Source organism: Lepisosteus oculatus, chromosome 6, assembly GCF_040954835.1.
Source record: "Lepisosteus oculatus isolate fLepOcu1 chromosome 6, fLepOcu1.hap2, whole genome shotgun sequence".
Lineage (NCBI taxonomy): Eukaryota > Metazoa > Chordata > Actinopteri > Semionotiformes > Lepisosteidae > Lepisosteus > Lepisosteus oculatus.
In genome coordinates this window covers 4365280-4386695 of record NC_090701.1, presented here as the reverse complement: position 1 = coordinate 4386695, position 21416 = coordinate 4365280, and the positions used below count along the sequence as shown (strand labels likewise).

Sequence of the window (21416 nt, the reverse complement as noted above, 5' to 3'; positions counted from 1 at the left end):
CCGAAAAGAACTGTTTCATGACAATTTCTTTTTAACTTACAGAAGAGGAAGATGTGCTCCTTTAACCCTATTTGTAATGTGTGTGTGTTTTTTTTTTGCTTTATATCACTTTATATCACAATCAGTATATCATCAGTATAATTCTGCAGATTTTATAGGTATTTTAAATCAATCTAGATCCTACAGACCTACTTATTAGACCTGGATAAAGTCAAATTGAGGCCAGAAAAGTAAGGGATTAGACAAATCCAGAAATTAAGAACTTTGTGTGTGGGGGGAAAAAAAGTATGGCAGTCCTTAAGGATTATATTTTGGACACTCAAATGGTAGGCAGTCATCAAAGATTAATAAAATGGAGAATTTTCAATCCTGCTTTAATCTTGGGCCTAGGGAAAAGTATTCTGCTTGTTAACCCAAATAAGTCCCCACTCACCTCTCTTCACAGATAACATATTATTAATTATCTGGATCCCTCCTCACTACACCATAGCCCGAAGGGTTTTTGTTAAGTATACAAGACTATAAATACATATGCCTTCTAACAATTTTATTATACAAAAATAAGTGCAGACTTACCACTTAATGAAACATACAAAATTCTGCTAGCAGTAGTGTAGCACCTGGATTTAAAAGCTTCACAGTAAAGATACTTCAACATTCTCTCTATACAGTATATCACACAGAAACTGTGACTACAGTAAATTATACTGTAAAAAATTGGAATAGGACAGGCCTTCTTCAAATTTTATATTCATTAGATTTATACAAGCTGACCTTGCTGACCTGCATGTGAAGAGCTTAACCAAACTATTAATAATGTCCGTCATCTTATTCAAACCTGAGTTGGAAAAATCGGTTCTCAGAGTGCTGGATATAAGTAATATTAATACAGCAATATCTATGGTTAAAAACATGCTACTGCAGACAATTCATCTCAGGGTTTGCTGTTGTTTCTTTCTTTCTGAGGCAGAATGAAACCTTATTCAATTTCGTACAAGCCTGCTGTTCATACAAAACCTCTGTGCTGGAAAACTGTGCTGATTATTCCAGCTGTCTACATTCGACAATTAAGTTCTGTGTGTCAAAGCCAAAATAACACAATGCACAGAATGAGGTAAATTAAAGCAATTATTTTTACAAAAAAAAAGGCTACTGGGGCACATGGTCAATAACCAGATATTGTGGTCTATACCTCATGCAGGTAAACTCAAGCGGACGTTAATGACTCTACTTGACCTACAGTAAGTGCACACCGCAAAAATGCCAGCATGTCACATTGATAAGTTGCACAACAGTTTAGAAAAACACTTTTCATTACTTTTTGTTTTCACAAATCCGGAAGCAAACAAAGGAACAAATGAAGCGCAAGCTTTTGCCAGTCCTGTTTTTTTTATCAAAAAACGTGTACATGACAATTTGCTGCAAAAGATGTATGCATTTGCACACATTTCTTATGCCAAAAGGTGTCCATTGCAAAATTTAATTATATTAAACAACAGATGTAGAGAATATGCACAAGGTCAATATTAATAAAATGAAAACGTTTTGGAGTTCTACAGTATTGTTCATTAAAAAATGGTAAAGTTATTTACTTACTGTAGCCAGTTCATCAAACTTTCCAAACAATTCATTCAACAGCTTGACAAGTTCCTGGGCTGTGCATTGGGAGGCCAGACTTGTGAATCCCACTATGTCAGCAAACAGGATGCTGGAGACATAAAAGACAAGGAACTTAATTTACCAGCATTAACAGTATTTCATTTGGGTTAAACACGGTCACCACCTTCTTCAAAATAAAAAAAAAAGATCCTGAAAATGGTGTAATTTACCTATATATTGTAAATCACTGTATTTTGAACTGCATATAATTTTCTCATTTTTATCTTAGATATACTGTTTTAAATCTGTAGACATAATGTTAGAAAAACATGTATTTAAATCATAATATTATAATGTAAAAATATCAGTGTTAAATGGTGTACCACTGTTAACATAAATTAATGGACATTCACTCATGTTCTGAAATGTTTTCAAAAGAATTCAACTTGAATAACCATTTTATAGTATATCATGGAGCGCAGAAGCCAATAAATTAAGACATTTAAGCTGAAATGGGAATTTCAGGAAAATCAGCTCATGTGATTTTCAGAGTACTAAACCATGCAAAAAACTTTTCAGAGTACTCAACCAGCAATAAAAATACTAAAATAAAGCATATTCTATAAAGAGCACCAACATTATATAATTTTAAATAGCATCATCAGTTGAATTAAGAGGGAACCTTTGGGAGGCCTGACTGTACAAGCTCAGAGTGCGATTTGGTTAGGGCACTGGTGTTCACACCCCGACTCCTTTGAAAAGTGTTGTAGGATCTTTAATGGCCTAGTAGCCACACCATACTTTAACATCTGATCAGAATGACAGTGCCTCCTACACAACATGTGGTCCCCAGTTAACACAGTGGGGCATTGGCATAGAGACTGTGGTACAGTGGAATGAGCACCACTTACTGATCCAGGAACACTGCTTGAAGCAGTAAGAAATCCATCATGTGCAAAACCTTTAAATAAACATGCTAAATGGCTAAATTGAAACAATGCTTTAAAAAACGAATTGAGCCACAAATTGTGGATCATTTACAGAGACAATGACACCAGATTGATTGCTGTAATGCAGGACATTTGTACAAAAAAGATAAACATCGGGCCAATAAAGTAAACATGCTCAAATGACAGAACCCATACAAAATTCTGGGCCGTAATTTAGAAGGCACTTCAGAATACAAAAATTACATGAATAGCTGTGAAATTACATTGTCATAACTATGGTCTCTTTCAAAAAATGAAAAATCTGTCTTGCATCCCATTATAGGACAAGTGTAGTTCTGCTTAGCTTCTGAGATCCAACGACATCAGGCTACAAGGTGGTAACACTTTACTATGAAAGAATAAATGTTATAGATGTACTTTCATTATTAGCCTCTTGTCTAGAGCTGATATGAAGACCAGTACGGTATATACAGTACACTACATTGGGATAGTTGCAATTGCTTGATTGAAAGCTACACAGGAATTAAAATCCTAGCAGGCTTTATTCTCAGGAAGAGAATGAATGATGTCTAAAACAACCAAGAGAAATATTGTACTTTAAAAGTAGTTAATCTATTCACTTTGCCAAAGGGTGACTTTTTAAAAAGAACTTAATCAATCTGAAGTACAGTACTGTTGTTATAGATCTCCAAATAGAAATAAAAATTTAACGACAAGAAAAAATCATACTTGTACTTCACACCTTATATGTTATGAAGTCAGCTTCAATACTTGCTTAATTTTGGAGTGTGATTTCTTTTCTGGTTGCCCAGAATTGCATTAATATATTAATTGCTTTTTAGAGTAACTGAGTGACCTCAGGTTAAATTGTTGTCACAGAACATACCAGCCTTTTAAGAGCTAAAAGTTTGGTGTGCCTTTTTATCTTTTCAGCTTGATCTCTAAGACTTTAATTATAATTCTCAAGTCAGTACAATTTCATGAGACGGCACAACTCTTCTGTTTGAGCAACAGTTTATGTAAAAATAGGTAACTATATGATCTTTTATTATCTTTGATTATCTTTATATCGGTACCCAATATACTGTAAATGCATTTTTGGCACAGAGTTTTGTTAGTACATTTTGAAAAAGAATAAGAGAAAGTAAGGCAATTTCTTGTCTTCTTTGTGAAAAGTATTTTAAATTGTTTTTATTTTGAATTATATTGATATGTATTTATTATTTGTCAGTTTTAATTGGATAATAACAATTAGAACAACAAGTATTTTGGGATTGTGCTTTCAAGTTGTCTTCAGAAAGTATTAAAAGATAAGGTATATAATCACCATTTTTCTGCAATTGCTTAAACTCTTATATAATCAATAAATAGGAAACTGTTGTAAAAAGGAGTTTGAAGAAGATATTTTTTTGAGGACAAAATAAATTAAAACTTATTTCAAACAAAAACCATATTTCTAATACAGTATAGTATTATGAAGATGAATATAACTGAAAATTTGCCATCTTAAAATTAATTTTCAAACAGCTTGGTCAATACACAAATGGTTTACTAATTAATTTACAAAATTCAAACATATCTTTATAATATACAAAATATTTCTGAATCGCTGAATGATGTCTTCTTATTTTACTTTATACTTTTAAAATACCTTCAATAGGGCTGTGGTAATGTTTCCTTTGTTATATTTAAACAAACAGTTCTTGCGTCATTCTCAAAGTTAACACATTGTTTCACCTCATTACTAGCCCAATGCTGTCTGTTGTATGTACACAGGTTAAAATCGATATTCAAGATATGAAATTCAAAATTTGGAAAATACACGTTTGAATATCATAGAACTGTCTCAGTTCTTCCTTTACAACCACAGCATGATTATTAATTTGACCATACAGTATTTATACTCCTACTTTTGCCTGTTTATGCCTCTGCCCGTTTGTTCAAAGGAGATAGCATTTCTACAGAAGATCTGTGTAATGTACAAAAGCTCACCGCTCCAGTGTAACAAAAGAGTCTGGGCATCAAAGCCCTGACATTGTCTCAATGGTTTCCAGATGTGAACCCCATTGACTGGAGCTGATCATCTGTCTTTCATTCCAAGCCTTCTTTACTGTACGTGGATAAAGGCAACGAGGACACGAAAGACGCTGTTGAACAGATACGAATGCATTCTGGCTAACAGTTGTTGAATTATCAGTGACTAGGACTTCCACAATCTATAAATTAAGGCTTATTGACTTTGAGCAAACAGACTTGATTCTCTCTTACCATTTATATAGCTGTTACTGTACTACCATTGCTTTCTTGGGAGAACAGCATTGTGCTTTCTTTTTCATGATTGTCAATTGCATTGTCTGATGTGTTTTTCTGTGAGTGGCTATCTGGTTCAGATACCAAAGTGATATACTGTAGTGTAACGACTCTACAGGTGATACAGACCCAAAGAAGGGTTTCAAAGGAGAGAAGACCATTCGTCCCACTTAACCACTTAATCTCCAGGATCTCATCCGCACTGTTTCTTGAGGGAAGCCGGGGGAGTTCAACTCATAATGAAAATGCAAGTACTTCACACCTCTAATGCAGATTAGAGTTCATAAAACAAGCTTGGGAGAAACACATCCCTGGATTCCAACTAATCACGACCTCTCTAGGTTAAACTGTAAATACTGACCTCGAGACCATTATTTCCCAGCATCCATTCCAATACCATCTCCTGTACTGCTGCCAAAGCAGCTCCAGTATCCTTTAGATGTATCAGAGTGTTGCTTTATCTTCTTTCTTCATCAGGCCAGGCAGTTGCCACTCAGTAATTCTACAAATACTCTTTTGTTATCCAGCTTTTTGGCCTGGTCTACAGTAAGTGTGGAATGTGTGCCATCCCATGTTCCTTGTATTATTCATTCGGTTGTTTTTGCCTTTAATAAAAACCTTGTTTCAGGTTGCAGATTTAGCTTGTAGTACTTTTGTGCATGTGCTCCAATACTGTATGTTGAAAACACACACAGAAAAACAGGAAGACATGTCAAGGTGTCTCAGAGAAAGTTCTGTAGCACTTAATGTTGAAAATATCAAACTAGAGGGGACTGACTTGACTGTTCCCAGTAATAAACTATAGTCCAATAAACAAAGGACCACAACAGCAACAGAGTGATCTGAATGCATAAAACAGTCTTACCTCACGTTGTCATGTCTCTGAATGTAGATCTTGTGAAAGATCCTTTCAGGGGGTTTTAAAAAGTCTTCCTTCATCTCCATTGCCACATTTCTGGGCAGAAGGCTCATTAAAAGGCGCTCCTAGAGAACAACATCACAAAATCATTTGCAATTCTAACAACTTTTTTCTACTCAGACCTCCTGTGTTCCTGTGAACACAGCTTTCGCAGTTGTATGGTTTTCCAAGGATATCAGTAGCGGCCGCATATAATGTAGATCTTATGTAAGAAAAACAGCCTGCAGAGTTTTTTTCATTGCATGCTAAGATACCTGCTGTTTTTATATATTTTTCCAGTTAAATTTTATAAATAATAAATGTAAAGTTTTTTTTTTTAGGAAAGGTATCTTTGTATCATCAATTTAAATTGATGTGGGGTCAGATTTGGCTGAAGAATATTTTGAAATTCATATTGATATTAATGACACCCATAAATACACTACACTTGTGATGCTGAGATTTTTCATGTGCCATTAACCGTCTGTCATTTGATTTGTTTTCATATCTCATGCTAATATTGTCAAATACAGCTGTGATTCACCAAATCACATTTTTGCCAGAAAATCCATGATCCACTTGGGATACAAAATAATGATTTTTCCTAGCAGTTGGAAGAAGTTGGAATGTAACATTTATTCAAAAGCAGTCATATACTCAAAGAGAAGTTGCCTATTGGATGGTGATTATCCTAATACATTAAATACTCTGTAATTCTAAAATAATTCTGAAAAGATTCAAAACAAAAATGAAATACAGAAAATGTATTTGCATTCCTAAATGGTGTTAATCAGGTCTTTCTCATCATATTGCCAATCCACAATAATGCCAAACCTGAATTAAGGTTAAGAAGAAGAACAATTTTTTAGAACACATTAGGCAATTTTCAACAATAGCTGTGAATAATGTTGCCTAATTGAGCTAAAATCTGAATACACAGAACTCATTTCAACCAAAGTGCAATGCTTTTCTCATCAAAGGAGTTAACGAGCTAACATTAGGTTACTAAAATCCCCTCAGCATACATGGATTGAATTAAACTCCTTTCTACAGGTATTTAATATTTTGTGTTATTCTAAAAGTATGTATCACACATAATTTAAATTACAGTATATGTTAATTCTAAATGGACTATTTAATCGAAATATTAACTTTGGTCAAATAGGTGACTCTTCATTTGTTAATAATTAAATAAAACCACTTACAGCACAACTGAATTAATTAATATAAGATGAACTGTACTAAACACATCAAATAGCAGTATTAAATATTAAATTCCAAGATAGATTTAAAATGTACAAGTATATTTATATTTAAGGAACACAAGTAAGTGCTTTTTCATTGATATCAGTTTCCATTTTCCAGTGCACATGCACTTTAATTTCTCAAATGCAGACAATTATGACGAATCTTTTCCAGAAATAATACAGTATGGATTTTAAATTAAAATCACATATGTTCCTCAATAAATTTAGAATATTGTGTACAACATTAAGTGGTTGATTTGTGCACTGAAGTTAAATTTCTTCTTACATATACAGTATACTGTACAGTAGAATATGATTAAGTGTGATGATGTATATGATTTCATTTTAAGGCTATAATAATGAAATTTAAAATTGCTTTTTTGTGGCTGTGAAAGCAAAACAGAAATAATGTTGTCAAATACCATTTGTGATAAAGGTTCTCCTAAGATCAACAGTTAAGGGTCATTTTAAAACAAAGTTTGTTTCTATTTACTGTATTCATATGGAAATCATAAACTCAACTAACTGCTAACAAAATCTTAACTGAGCGACAGCCAGAAGATGTGTCATATTAACTACTGTGAGAAATGTTTAGGTCTTTAAAAAACTGTGACTTTTTTTATTTTAGACTTAAAATATGAAACAACCCCCACAGCCATAATGACAGGAGAGGGTGAGACAAAGAACACCTACAAAACTCCCTCTGAAATGTGCATAGTCTAGTTATTTGTTTCTTTTTACTCAGAAAACATGGACTATGGTGTTAAGGTGCCTGTGGACTCAGGTCTTGCAGCTACCCTTCCTGGCTTGTAGACATGGCCAATCACGGTTTGTGTCCAGACAGGAGTCCAGTTGACTTCAGCCCATCGAACCCCAGCAACAGCTGTACAGAGTCATAGACAGCAACCGTCTTTGGCTTCCAGCCATGTCAAGTGGGTAGTTGCCAAGCCTGTATTTGAGACTGCTCCTCCAAATGAAGGCTTCATCTCACACTGCATACAGATGTTTTTACCAAGTGAGTCACTGACTTTCATACCCTAATGGCAAAACAGTCACTTGTCTCAGGTGTTTGTCTTTCAGTATGAACTCTTTTAATCACGATGGCTGTAAAAAATATAATATAAGAGGAGCTTTGAACGACTTTGAAATCCTTCACTTTGACATTTTTTTTTGTATATACTGTAAAACATACGCAGAGTGTGAGGCAATTTTGAAACCGATATAATATACATTATAATATATTATACTAATAAAATATCAGTGTCTATGTTTAATATACAGTGCATATGATAGGACAGAAAGAAATTAGAGCAAGAAAGAGCACTGGAAACTGTGTAAGGATGGAATAGTGTGATTTTAATACACAAACCGGTGTTAGTTAGGACCATGAAAATAAAGGTATTTAATGCACTAATTCTCAATTGGCACTTAAATCTGTTGACAGGCATTTCTCCTGTTAAGTTACCAACAGTAAATAGCCTGAAATCTGTTTGAAAGGAGGCACTTGTGGAAATATCTTTATGACAGAGGTAGCCTCCCTTAACAAAATGATTTGCAGGACATCACACCTTGCGGTGGGCTCACACTAAGGTTGAGGTGCCGCGGTTTTCTCCTCTGATTCTTCCGGTCTTTTCCCTAGTCGTTCTCTCTTTATTTTCACATCCGCTATGACACCGCAGTGCCGCCATTCGGATCTTTTGTAGGAGCGAAAAGATACAGCTCTCTTGTAAAATGTCAGATGTGTTTTGTGCCTCAGTTCTAAACATTCAACTACAACAGCAGTACAGTAGGCAGTCAGCGTCATTTGTTTATTGGACTCACCTGTTTCTCATTCTCATCCTCCAGCCTGAGTCTTTCCTCTATGCAGTTCCTTGCCTGAAGAAAGGCCTTTCTCTGGGCTCTTTCCGTGAGGATCCTCACAAATACTCCAGACAGGTTCACGCTTGTGAATAGGATTGCATTGGCCACCAGCTGTGAAAGAAAAAAGGAAGAAGGGAAATGTTCATTGCCGGGGGTAGATATCTGTAAGGAACAAAAATGAGTCAAAACTATGAAGGATGCACAGGCTAACTGCTGAGTTAATAAAATTCTGCAAATGCCTTTTTTGTGTTTACCCACTTAAACACAGTCGCCCATGTTTCCAGCTTTAGGATAATTAGTGCTCTACAAGGTGCTGAGCTGTACTTGTTCTGTTCAATTGACCGGAATGTTGACATGATATTAAGCAACAAAACCACAAACTTACAGTACCAACAAGGGTGAGGATGTGAATGTACTGTATCTTTAAATTTCTTTCCTTTCATCTCGTATCTTTGTCAGGCTCTTAGCATTTCAATGACATGCATTCAACAGTAAAGAACAGAACCCGAACAATAAATAAATGAGCTATTGTATTTCACCACTTAGTACGTTACAACTGGGAAGTATTAAAATACATGAATCAGCACACATTATGATTTCCCTTCTTCAAATCTACGTCAATGGACACAAAATCTAAGAACATGTCAGCTACAGAGAGTTGTTTTGCCTGATTCATTTCCACAACACTATCACTCACATCTTAAATGGAAAGGAACAAAAACTACTGAAATATGTAAGATGACTGTGATCAGCTGTTCACAAAGCAGTAAAAATATGCTTTTTACTGTAAAAATAAAAAAAAACAATTCTGCTGGTTCCACTCCAGAGCCTACAGAAGCCAAGTCGGAGTGCAAGCATGCTGAAGGGATTAGAGGATTAGTTCTTTGAGGCAGCTGTTTTTACTCTATTCCTTCATCGGCGGTTGGAAAATGATACTAGCTCCAAGAAAATAATTGGAAAATAAGACATAAAAAGTCATCAGCCATAAAACAAAGATGACCTCATTTTTCTTAAATACATAAAAGGACATGGTGAAAAGCGCTTTAGGTTTTTAGAGTCATGCACTAAATCCTTCTTTGCCCTCCCAGAAACAACAACCATCAGACTGTGATTTAGAATCGAGGGAGCATGCGTGCTTCACTGCTCCTGGGAAACCAGTAGACATCCACTTTAACAGAAGCGGTCTGCAACTTTTCAAAAGTATACTATCTAATTAAGAGACCTAACAACACTGTAGGTGACCCACAAAAGGCAGAAGCAATTAGTTCCAGCACTTTGTGCTTAAGAGTTGACTTCACCCAACCAAGTTGATTGGTTGTGAAGGTACTCAAATTTTCAGAATCTCATGGTATATTCTGGGCTCTCATCTGCTCGCTGGGTGCAACTTTCATGTTTCCTGCAAGGATCCAAGTTTGTCAGTCCCTGAAGAGCAAAAGACAATCCACCCCATGTTGGAATCATCAATATGACTGTCAGTAGGTAGAATTGTTTTATGTGCAACATTTATCCACAGTTGGACTAAATTATGTTGAAATTAAGTTTTTTAATAAGTTAAACAGCAGCATCTACCATGTGGCATATGACCAGGAATGGAATTCTTTCCCTCAAGCCAGGGGGCTTGGAGATGTACAAAGCAGGTTGTGCATCAGCATTTTTACCCTTCGGTATACTTAACTACAGCCTTGGTTGTCTACCATATAGTATAGCCTCTATTTATTCCAGTTTCTGAGGTTACATGGAAGTCAGTGCTGGTGCTTCACAGCTCATGTATGCTGTATTTAGTTCTGAATTGTGGAGCTGTCTGTGTGGAGGTTGAATGTTCTCCCGGAGTTGGTCTGTTTGTTTGCTTGTTTTTTTGCAAGGCGCTTTGGTTTCTTCCTACATACTGTAGGAAGACTAAGATTTGTAGTCTGTGTTGTCTTTCCTGCAGTGTATTGAACACCCAGGCTTCTAGAGGAGAATTTTGAAGTCTCAGATAGGACCTCCTAAAACCTCAGTATCATTCCTTATCATGTGACAGTTCTCTTTAAACTGCACCTCTTTGCACAAAGGCTTGTGGGGGTATGCAGCAAGAAGCACTGCCGTGTTGTTGAAATCGGTACCCTGTCTATGAAATGAGCTAAATGGACCGAATGGAATCCTTTGGTAGGCCACCTTTTTATGTATTTTGGTTTTCACGTGCCTCAAAATTTGCACTTGTCTGTGTTGCATGCCCTGCCTTGTGCCCCATGACTCCAGGATCCATGACCCCTACAGGGACTAAGTACCTTTCTAACACTGACTCTGGAAACGCCACATAAAAAAGTCAAACCTTTGAAAAAGACAATGAAAAAATTTTCACCTGAATTTTACTATAGGCCAATTAAGATTGGCAGCTTGGTTACCCTAAAAACCCTCTCTTGCTATCACACGATGGAAGGCACAGAATAATTCCTTAATAGGACAGGAAGTCAGGAGGTGTGAAATTATGAAAAATTAAATGGTAGGCTTCAAAGCATTTCCCAACATATTATATAGGCTTTACAACTCATTTGGACCTCTCATGACACATGACACAGACCCCTGATCATTAAGCTTTCCCCCTACCAAATCTGACATTTAGGACCGTGAAATAAAGATGAAATGTCTCAGCAGCTCAGTTGTTCATCAACAAAAGCCTCAAGAGTTCTCAAATTCTGTAGCAAAAAGTAGCTTGCATTTACTCTTCTTTACCCATGGTACAGTATTGTACTGGTACAGTACTTTTGTTACTGGTATCACTGGGGCCTATTGGGTCTATGGATATTTTCCAACCTCTGCGTAAGGGAATGAAAGATCTTTATTCATAAACTCATAACTGTAGAATTTTAATTTATTTTAAATCAGAGCAGTACCCACTCATTAGAGTGATGCAAATGTAACAAAATTCATAAAAATGGAGACAGAACAGAACCAGGAAACTACAGACCAATTGATCTTTCTTCTATAACTGGTAAAGGTATGGACATTTACCTTTTCAAAAAGGTTTTTATAAGATCCCTCATAGTGTACATAGTGGTTCTCCATTTTAAAAAAATAAAATGAATCAAAGGCAATATAAATTGATCATGAACTGGTTAACAAGCAGAAAACAATGTCTTATCTAAAGGGGCATAATCACAAATTGAACAGATGCATGTGATTGTATAATGCAGGGATATACTTTTGGCCTGATGCCCTCCCTGATATAAATCAATCATTTAGTGTCTTATACAATTAGCAAACTAGTGAAATGTGCAGAAGAGATAAAAGAAGGAGAGAGACGAGCAGAAACAGTGGCAAAGAGTATAGAATTTGAATCCAGGGAAGTGACTGTATACTTAAACTTTCCAACATACAACATACTACTAAAACTCCATTCAGAATATTGTGTTCATTGTTGATAGCTATTGTCAAACAGGCTATTATAATGTTAACAAATGTCAAAAGAAAGAAGATAAGGATGATTTCTGGTTATTTCACACTCAATATTGAAACAAAGACATATGATTACAATTGGAAACTACAAGAAAATTCATTTAGGACAGAGAACAGAAAACAATCCTTTACACAAAAAAAAGGATGGAAGGGGCTTCCCAGCCCAGTGGAAAAACTGGCTCTTTTAAGAAACAGATAAATGAAGTGGCTACTGAACTTAGCTAATGAACTACTGTACCATACAGGAAAGTGCCACATGGCCTCTCTTTTTGCAGCCCTGTGTTCTTACACTACCAAAGCGTTTTTTTAAATGCTTCAAATATGTCTTTAGACCGTGTGATCTGACAGGGTGTTTCCATTTTTTTCTATTCCCCCCCAGTGCTCTGAAGATACTCTCAGGCATTTTTGTATCGAAAAACATTTTAAATATCTAACCTTGCAGATTCTCCTGAGCAGCTTTTCCACACAGGTGAGGTTCGCTTAGTTGAAAATCTAGCTCACATATTTTGTCTTTTGTAATTCTAACCCAGGAACTTAACCATGTAAGTGTGAACACTTTCCCACTGCTTCAGTTTGTAATTCAATATTGGCAAGCAGACGGCTGATGCAGGAAAAAAAAAAGAATTTATCCCAGTAAAAGCAGCCAGAGGAAAATAGGAAACCAGGAGATTGCAACTGGAATGGGTCTACATATTGTATTTTGCAGAGAAGTTGTTTGTGTTCTGCAACAGGAATAAGTTTCCATGAGTTCCATTGAATCAGCAGCAAATACACAGTGCAGTAATTCATGGGAACCTAAACCATAGAAAACAAAGTTTCTTACAGTATCTCTTTACCAGCAGAAACGAGGACATGTTTCCCTTAAAGCTTCCATATTGTGTGAGCATTTAGGTGTGGGTTCTTGAAACAAATCACGCATGAAACTGTGTTTAAAACCAGTGACGGGTTCTGGGAGATAAGTTGGAAACATGGTTAAAACGGATATGCCAGCTTCATTAAAATAAATGACATTGATGAGATCCATGGATCACTTACATGCTTACTGAGGGGCTAGAATTTTCTCAAATTCTTCATTTGTTATGTATTTAGAAAAACAATGTATAGTATAGTATTGAAAATCATTATGGAGGAAGAGTGAGTATATACAGTCATGCAAAATACTTGAGAGGGGATAATACTTCAGGGGATCTGGGAAAGTGGTGCTGCTGAGCACAGAAGGAAGAGGCAGTGGCTGAAATCTTCCTCCCGAGATTTTCCTTTCAAAATGCCATTTTATGTTAGTAGGCTTTTTTATTAAATGTGTTAAATCAAAATCTTTTATTATTATTGTTAGCAGTATACACTACCTAAAGGCCTGTGTTGCAGCTTTAAGTCGGACTATTTCTGCAGGGTGGATCTGCAGAAAGATGAAAAAAATCTTATTCTTATTCGAACTGTAAATTGAAATTTAGGGCTAATATTTTAGACCGTACTTTAGGTACTGTTAATTTCAGCGTCAAAGCAAATTTCGCCACATACAAGAACTATCTATGGAAAAGGGCATAAGATGAGAGGAAGTCAACTCCACAAACCTGTGCTGACTCTTCGAGAATCTTTTTGATAATTAGGGTAGAAAGGGCAAAAGTCAATTGAAATCTGGTTGATAGATAGCTGCTGGTCCTGTCAACACAGGATATACTGCAGGATGGCACATATTGGAATCAAAAAGTCAGCAGAACCCTTTCCACTTTCTGGTCTCTTTGAGAAAGTTAATACATTTACATGTACTGATAACACATTTACACTTTCCCTAGAGAAGAGATAACCCAATAGATTTCACAATGCCACGTGAGGCATTAGATCTGTAGCTCACAGCCTGGGTCAACTGAGGAGGCCCAGTCACAGTTTTAAGCAACATACTGTATAGGATGTTGGACTCATTCTGTGCTCTGAGTGATCAATTTTCATGTGACTTTGCCAGAAACACAAATTACATGCATCACTTGCTTTCTTATCAACCACATCACACTTTGTCCATTACAAACACTACAAAATGCCACCAAAACTTATTTCGCATATTGTACTTGTAGTGGCATGTTAGGACAAAATACATTGGTGCACAATAGAGCAAACACTGGTTGTTTGTGCAACCTTCAGATTTACAGATTGCAAAGGCTGCAGCTAGCAGGCATTGCAATCCACTAAATTCTTGCATTTACAGTATGACTGGCTCAGAAAGAATGATGCCCATGGTTTTGAATATTGCTTACGCAAAAGTGCTGTTTTATAATTCCTGTAGAACTGCTGGATTATGATTCCCATAAAACCTCTGGATTATAATTCCTGTAGAGCACTGTCTGTTCTTAAATTGATAAAAGCAATGATCTCTTCTACGACGTCAAATTGTCACAGGGAGAGTGAAAAGAATGGTCATGACAATTAATTTTTTCAAAGAGGAATTTAAATTACAGATTACAGTGTGGTATCATGCTTTCATTCTAAAACATATCTGCTACAGTGTTAGAATGTGGTTATTCAGTGAGACATTCTGAACGGCCTATTTAAAAGGTACTTCCTTTAAAAATTATAATAATGGACAATTCTGAAAATCAAAATTCCAAACTCATCAGTTTTGAAAATTTAAAGTACATGTTGCAAGTACTGTTTTTACAGGCAATTTTCTAATTCTGTGTCTGTTTCTTTTTCACACATTTTTTTTTCACAGGTTCACCCATTAATTAAATGATCCACATCTCAGTTTCAGGGATCTGGGGTTGCATATGGCTCTGTGAGGAGTCTGAATGTTCTCTCCTCATCTGCGTGGATTTTCTCTCTGGTGCTCTGACTTCCTCCTCCATTCCAAAGACATGCTGTCCAGGTTTTAACCAGTGTCCCTAAATTGCTCTCCTCCTACAGGTGTGAGTGAATGAGATGAACAGGTGCACTTTCAAGGGTGTAGTCCTGCCTGCCAACCTGTGCCAGACAAGTTTGGCTTTGACTCAAAAGGGATAAATACTGTAACTCCCTACAGTAGGTGACAAACAAATAGTAGTTCAGCAGAACTTGACTTAAACATACTGTACCTGCCCTTCACAGTAAGGTAGACATGACACTAATGTTTGGCACCAGAGTTGATTTCTTAAAACTGTTTCATAACGATAAATACTTTTCCAACAGAATGCCTTTTTTAATTGAGAGACACAAATTATGCTAAGAAGATGTATAACCTATTTCCAATGCGTGCAATACAGTTCGATCAGTAGTGGTATCATTAGTCATGACACTCGTAGCAAATCAAGGTCAAAGACAAAGATCTTATAATTAGTCACAATAATGAATAGTCTCTAGATGATTCTGTATAGTATATGTTTTGATTTGACTTCCTTACGTTATCTGTTTGTAATTCATTTTAAGATATGCAATCATTCTTTTTCCCTTTAAAAGACATAAACCAGTGTGTTGGTGTAAATCCTTTACATTGTCTCCAAAAATAAAATCCTGAGTCTATCATTAATGTACAATCATAATTTTATTTTGTCATAATTCTCTTCTGCACTCAGACTGTATACCTGGTAAGAATAAAACAAGTCTCTAATGAAATTCAATTTTTTTTATTACCCTTTAATGTGCAGGAGAATAGAACGTAAGGCTATATTAAGAGCAACTATTCAAATATATAAAGTATATCAACATCTTTAATCTTTTCAATTCGGTTTTAATTAACTAGAAGAAAGCAATTTGTCAACACTGTACAATAAGCGGCTGTTCATGTCTAATTATTAAGCAACAGGAAGAGTAATGTGATTAGGTGTATACATACAGTATATCGTGTCTCAAAATGCATTTTATGTTATCTCCACTGGAAATGCTATATTATTTCACTTTAGCATTGCAGATACAGTACTGTACGTATTGTAAAGCCTAACCAGTAATATTTGAAATCTCTTCATACTTTATGTCATTTTTAAGATACAGTAGGTATTAAAATAGTGTGCATTTTCTACTTTTGGGTTTGCCGTGTACAATTCCATGTGGTGTCGTGTCTTTAGAAAGACGTAGGTTTTTGTGACTACGGCAGAAAATGAGTATATCAGGCTAAGAACTGCAAGGCGAGGGAATCCCCTTTGAGCTGTCCAAGGATACCTCGGCCCCGACCTTAACACTCCTTGCATATGCACGCTGGAAGCCTGACAGGCAAGACTGCGTTGATCCTGGACCCTTCGTCGACAGCAGCTAAACTGAGACCACTTTGACGTGAGACTGGTCTGAAACCCAGACCTCTTGAGGTGAAGGTCATGAAGGAGCGCCGAATCACCAGTACCGACCGCTTCAACTTAAAAAGCGTTGTTGTTACCTTAGCAGTGGACATCGAAAAATACCTTTACAGCAGTGCCGTGCACGAACCCCGTCTTGAAGCAGCATGTATCTTTAATTATTAACCATGTACTTCAGATTATTGAGTGTGATACACGGAAGAAAGAATCTTGCACTTCAACGTAATAAAATCGTTTGCAGTGCGTCCACTTAAATCTTTAAAAGATCATTTGCACATCAACGTTAATTATATGGCACTTAGAAAAGGATCCGGCTCTGTAAATTTATGAAGACAGGATGGTGATAAAGGGTCTGGGGAAACCTTTCTCGATAATCGTGTTTTCTTTACAGAATGCCACAGTATGTAAAACACAATGTTGTAGTATTAATAATGCGCTTATTCGAACTAATACCGTAACCTCCCAAACTGCATTGTTTGAATTTTATTAACCCGGGCTGCAAAAAACTCTTATTTAATGACAACTGGTCAATCTTCTCTTGAATTTTACATAGTATGTTAAAAAGCATAATGATGACCATTTTTAAGTCTTCAACAAACAAAAAAATATATAGCACATATGGTCAGTACCACTGGGTTCATCGTGGAATTTGCCATTAACACCATAACACAACGCAACGAAGACCGCGTTGTTGTTGTTGTTAACTTTCACATGACCGATGTGTATTTATCTCTGCGCAAACACAAGCCCTAAACCGCGCTCCGGGTCACCTAATCTTTGCGCGCTGAGCTGTCCATCTTCCCTAGGTGCTGAAGTGACCTGTGCCTGAGTCAGGTTATTTAAATCCTTTTGAGAAGCGGGTTATATTTACAGACGCCCGAGGAAGGAAATCTCGGTGTTTTCTTTATATAATATCCGAACTTGACTAGGAGGACTGGTTAATCCAAAGGAGGCAATGGCATGAAGTACTGAAAGTCGAGACGGGAACTTACCGTTTTCCACAGCCGCTGTCTTTTGGCTGTCACTGATGTCGCCGAGACGATGATATGCGATACGGCCACCATAAGTCCAAATACTATGGCTAGGAGCGTCCGCACGGGTAGAAGGGAATAAGCGACAAATGTCACCAGCATGAGCTGCCACATTCCCTGCTCTGGAGATGTCGGTGGCTCCACGCCGTAAGCTCCCAGAGAAAAAGGACAACAGAGGAAAGAAAAAGTAAAGCCGAAGAGCAAAGTCAGCTTCACGATCTGCTGGAGCTGAGTCACCTGCAGGTACTTGACATTAGTTACAATGAACAGGGAGACGAAAATAATGCAGTGCACTGGATGGGATCCCTTGGAGATGGTCAGACTGGGTCCAGACAGCAGTTCCACCAGAGCCAAAGTGGAAGTCATAATGATCAAAATCGCAAGGGCTTTCAGGGTAGAGGTCTGCTCCAGTTTCAGGTTGTAATTTTGGAACAGAGACTCCAGCTCCTTGCAGTCGAACTCGTCCTCGCAGGCGATCGCGTTCAGAGGGGATCCAGGGGGACAGTGGGTTTTCTTCCTCCGGGTCTTGACTTTCTGAAACGGAATTTCCTCCATGTCAGTGCCATTCATAAACCGAAATCAATTCGCTACCTCCCCCGCCGTCTTACCCCTTTCATGCAAACCGCTGAAAGCGCACCCGGCGAGACCAGAAGCGTCCTGGATATTAATGGCTGGAGCAATGACAGCGTTATTCCAGACCCTCAAATCTAATCTCTTGATGCGCTCAACATCCACAGGTTGATATCTGTTCTGGTAAGGAGGGAAAGAGTAACACACGAGATGTGGAAGCTACTGTTCCCTTTAGAGAATGCTCCAAAAAGTCAGGCGCATACAGTTCCTCGGTTTACTCAGCTCTAGAAATAGGTTAAAAGATAGCAGAGCAGAGGGTGATCCCATTCTGTATCCACGAGCATTTCACTGGGCTCAGATTGGATCACGCCTGCGCAATATAAGATTGAGAAACAAGGCACGTCTCAGCAACTGTGGCAGATTGACAAGACAACACAAAGATTTGACAAAGAACCACACATAGGGATTCAGTATATTTACATTCGTTCCAGTGTTTATTTTTGAGCAAATCCGTATGAGCGTCTCAAACAACAGTATTAACCATATATAACGCATAGGATACATCTTACAGTGCGGTTATTATTTCTTTTTTTTTAATAACTGGAATTATCATCATCATCATCACATTCCTCTTCATATTTTATTTTCTGGTGGTTTACGTTGTTATTAATAAGAAACGTTTGCTTTCTTGTTTAAACTGAGGACTACAAGAACCATTAGCACTTGCAAGAACCTAAAAATAAAATAAAATTATAGTCATCTGGATTAATTCTGAATTTACATTTCCTTCGCACATTAACTATTAGCATAAAGATTTGTATGACCTTTACAATAGAGACTCGATGGCACTCGATATGTTTTCGTGTATGAACGATGTCAGGTTCGGTTTTATGTAGATTTGCAGTATTAGATTCAGAACATTTTATGCCCTACGATCAGTGTGAGATACATGCGTTCAAACAAGGTATTGCGTGGGTATGTATTAACCACGCAAGAGTGACTGTAAAAGTCCTGCTTAGCGCCGGAAACTACTGCTACAGCAGCTGTTTCTTGTAGATGAAGACTGACAGTAATTAATAACTTTCTCCGAACTTGTTTATTGCAAACAATCACAGGATGTGGAAAAGTAAACTCCTACAGAAGTGTTCCATCTGATTAGGAAAGACGCCTGAATATCACGTGATGCTGGATAGATTTAATTTAACTGACAATACCAGACTTCTATATACCAGACAAACGCTGGATAATTCGGAAATTATAATATTAGTTTGTTTAATAGTAATGTACCTACTGTATATATTATTAATAAGAAATCCAGTTCTGTCAGTTCTGAACAATCCGGAGTTTAAATATAATGTGCAGTAACTTGGATAACAATGCGATTTTCAGAGAAACGATCGCCACAGAGATATTACGGTTACACTACGCGACAGAAGCCGATAAAGCTTCCATTCGGCCGAAACGATAAGAGTTACGCGTTCGTTTTCTGCAAAACCAGTCTGTAGTGGGCGGATCTGTAGTGTATTCTAGGCTTCTAGCCTGTGGTTTTACACCCCAGGCTGGAATATCCCTGCAAAGCATTTGCATAAGTCTGCTTAATGCTACTTAGTATATGGCTCAATTGTAACTATAAATAAACAGGCAATTGCTTTGGCTTAGTAGAGCTGCCTAATTCCCCTTTTCAGACTCCCAGCGTTATTCACTTGGTCAAACTTTTTGATCCAGGTTACATAAACCTCTTGTTAACATATGGCTTAAATACAGTACTAGTCTTAGAAAACTGTACCGCTATCTAGAGTTATACTACATTTTTCAATAATTACACCAGTCCCTCACCGGGGACACACAGGCACAAGAACGCACACACACTCACACCAGGGCCCCATTCTCCAGAAGCCAACGAACCGACCAGTATATCTTTGGAGGAAGGCAGAGCTCCCAGAGGACACCCGCATGGAGAGAACATGCAAACTCCACACAAAGGTTGCAATGGAAACCACCACACAGCTGTGCCACCCTACTTATGTTTATAGCATACATGATAGATAGATACTTTATTGATCCAGTGAGGGAAATTGCAGTGCAACAGCAGCTTAACACACACAACACAGCCACAGTGTAACGAATTATATAATAATATAATAATAATAGTACAATACATACAATACAATACAAGAGTTACTCACAGTCCGGACACACAAAGAACAAACTAGAACAGAACAGTACACAGAAAAATCGTATCACGATTTTTTGATCGATTTTTTGATTTGATTATGAATTATATGTAATTATGTAGTTATAATATACAGTATATAACTTATAATATACTGGATATAAATCTATACATCATGATATATGCAGCATTGAAAAATGAGTGTGCAGTTGTGTTTAAATCAGCACTTTTATTTTGACGAAATAATTTTTATAAGGAAAATAATCACAATATTACAGATGATGTGTGCCTATGTATAAGAATATATGTATGAGAATCTTAATTTTAATTAATTAATGTTAGTTTTTTTAATAACATTTAAAATGTAGTTTAATTATTTTTTTTTGACCATTGCGAATTCAAACTACGTTTTATGTTAGAAGTGTTTCCATACATACCTTTTAGCGGTCTCAAACAATGAATGAGCTGTTCAGAAATAACTTCCTCAAAACAGACCACAAAATTAATCTCTGCCTTCATAATGGACCCGTCATTATTTTACAAGGATATTAATGTTTTTGTTTTAAAGGAATTTAAGGAAGCAAAAGGATTTCACTAAGTGTCCCCTTTCAAGTGCCTTTTGAAAATGATTAAGCTTGGCTTCAACAGACACCACACAATCTAACAGGTCACAAATCTTTTGACCCCTCCCCTGCAGGCAAACATCAGAGACTTTCAAGTCTCCTATAAAAATTCAATGGAAGAAAATTGGTGTTATCTCTGAAGAATGCCAAAACACCTTTCTGTATTGGTATGGATTTTCACTTTGGTAGAATTCTGTACTCACGCGGACCAAAAGATGCTTAGAAAAAGAATTGATCATTTCTGTTGTTTGCTCACAACTACATCTCACTGTGAAGTGATCCTCAGAAGAGTGATACTACTGTAGCAGTCCCGTGGAAAAGTGAACAAGCACAAGGCCATTGCTTGTTTCTTCACATGTTTGTCACTGACGTTTGCTCAAAGAATTGTCTGTTGAATTCAACACTGATATGAAATGACATATTATGAGGCAAAAACAATCTCGCTTTGTCGAGGGGCAATCTCGTCT

At 36.8% G+C, this 21416-nt stretch overlaps 1 protein-coding gene across 1 annotated transcript in view; it reads right to left on the bottom strand.

Annotated features, from left to right (window-relative positions):
- The window catches only part of LOC102692556 (adenylate cyclase type 1), a 73727-nt gene extending 55208 nt beyond the window's left edge, over window positions 1-18519 (bottom strand). The window contains exons 1-4 of the mRNA XM_006634569.3: window positions 17545-18519; window positions 8826-8975; window positions 5725-5843; window positions 1597-1708 (exon numbers count right to left, since the gene is read on the bottom strand). Coding sequence (XP_006634632.1) covers window positions 1597-1708; window positions 5725-5843; window positions 8826-8975; window positions 17545-18153 — 990 coding nt within the window. The 5' untranslated portion in view covers window positions 18154-18519. The remainder of the gene's footprint in view (window positions 1-1596; window positions 1709-5724; window positions 5844-8825; window positions 8976-17544) is intronic.
- Between the last annotated feature and the right edge of the window lie 2897 nt (window positions 18520-21416).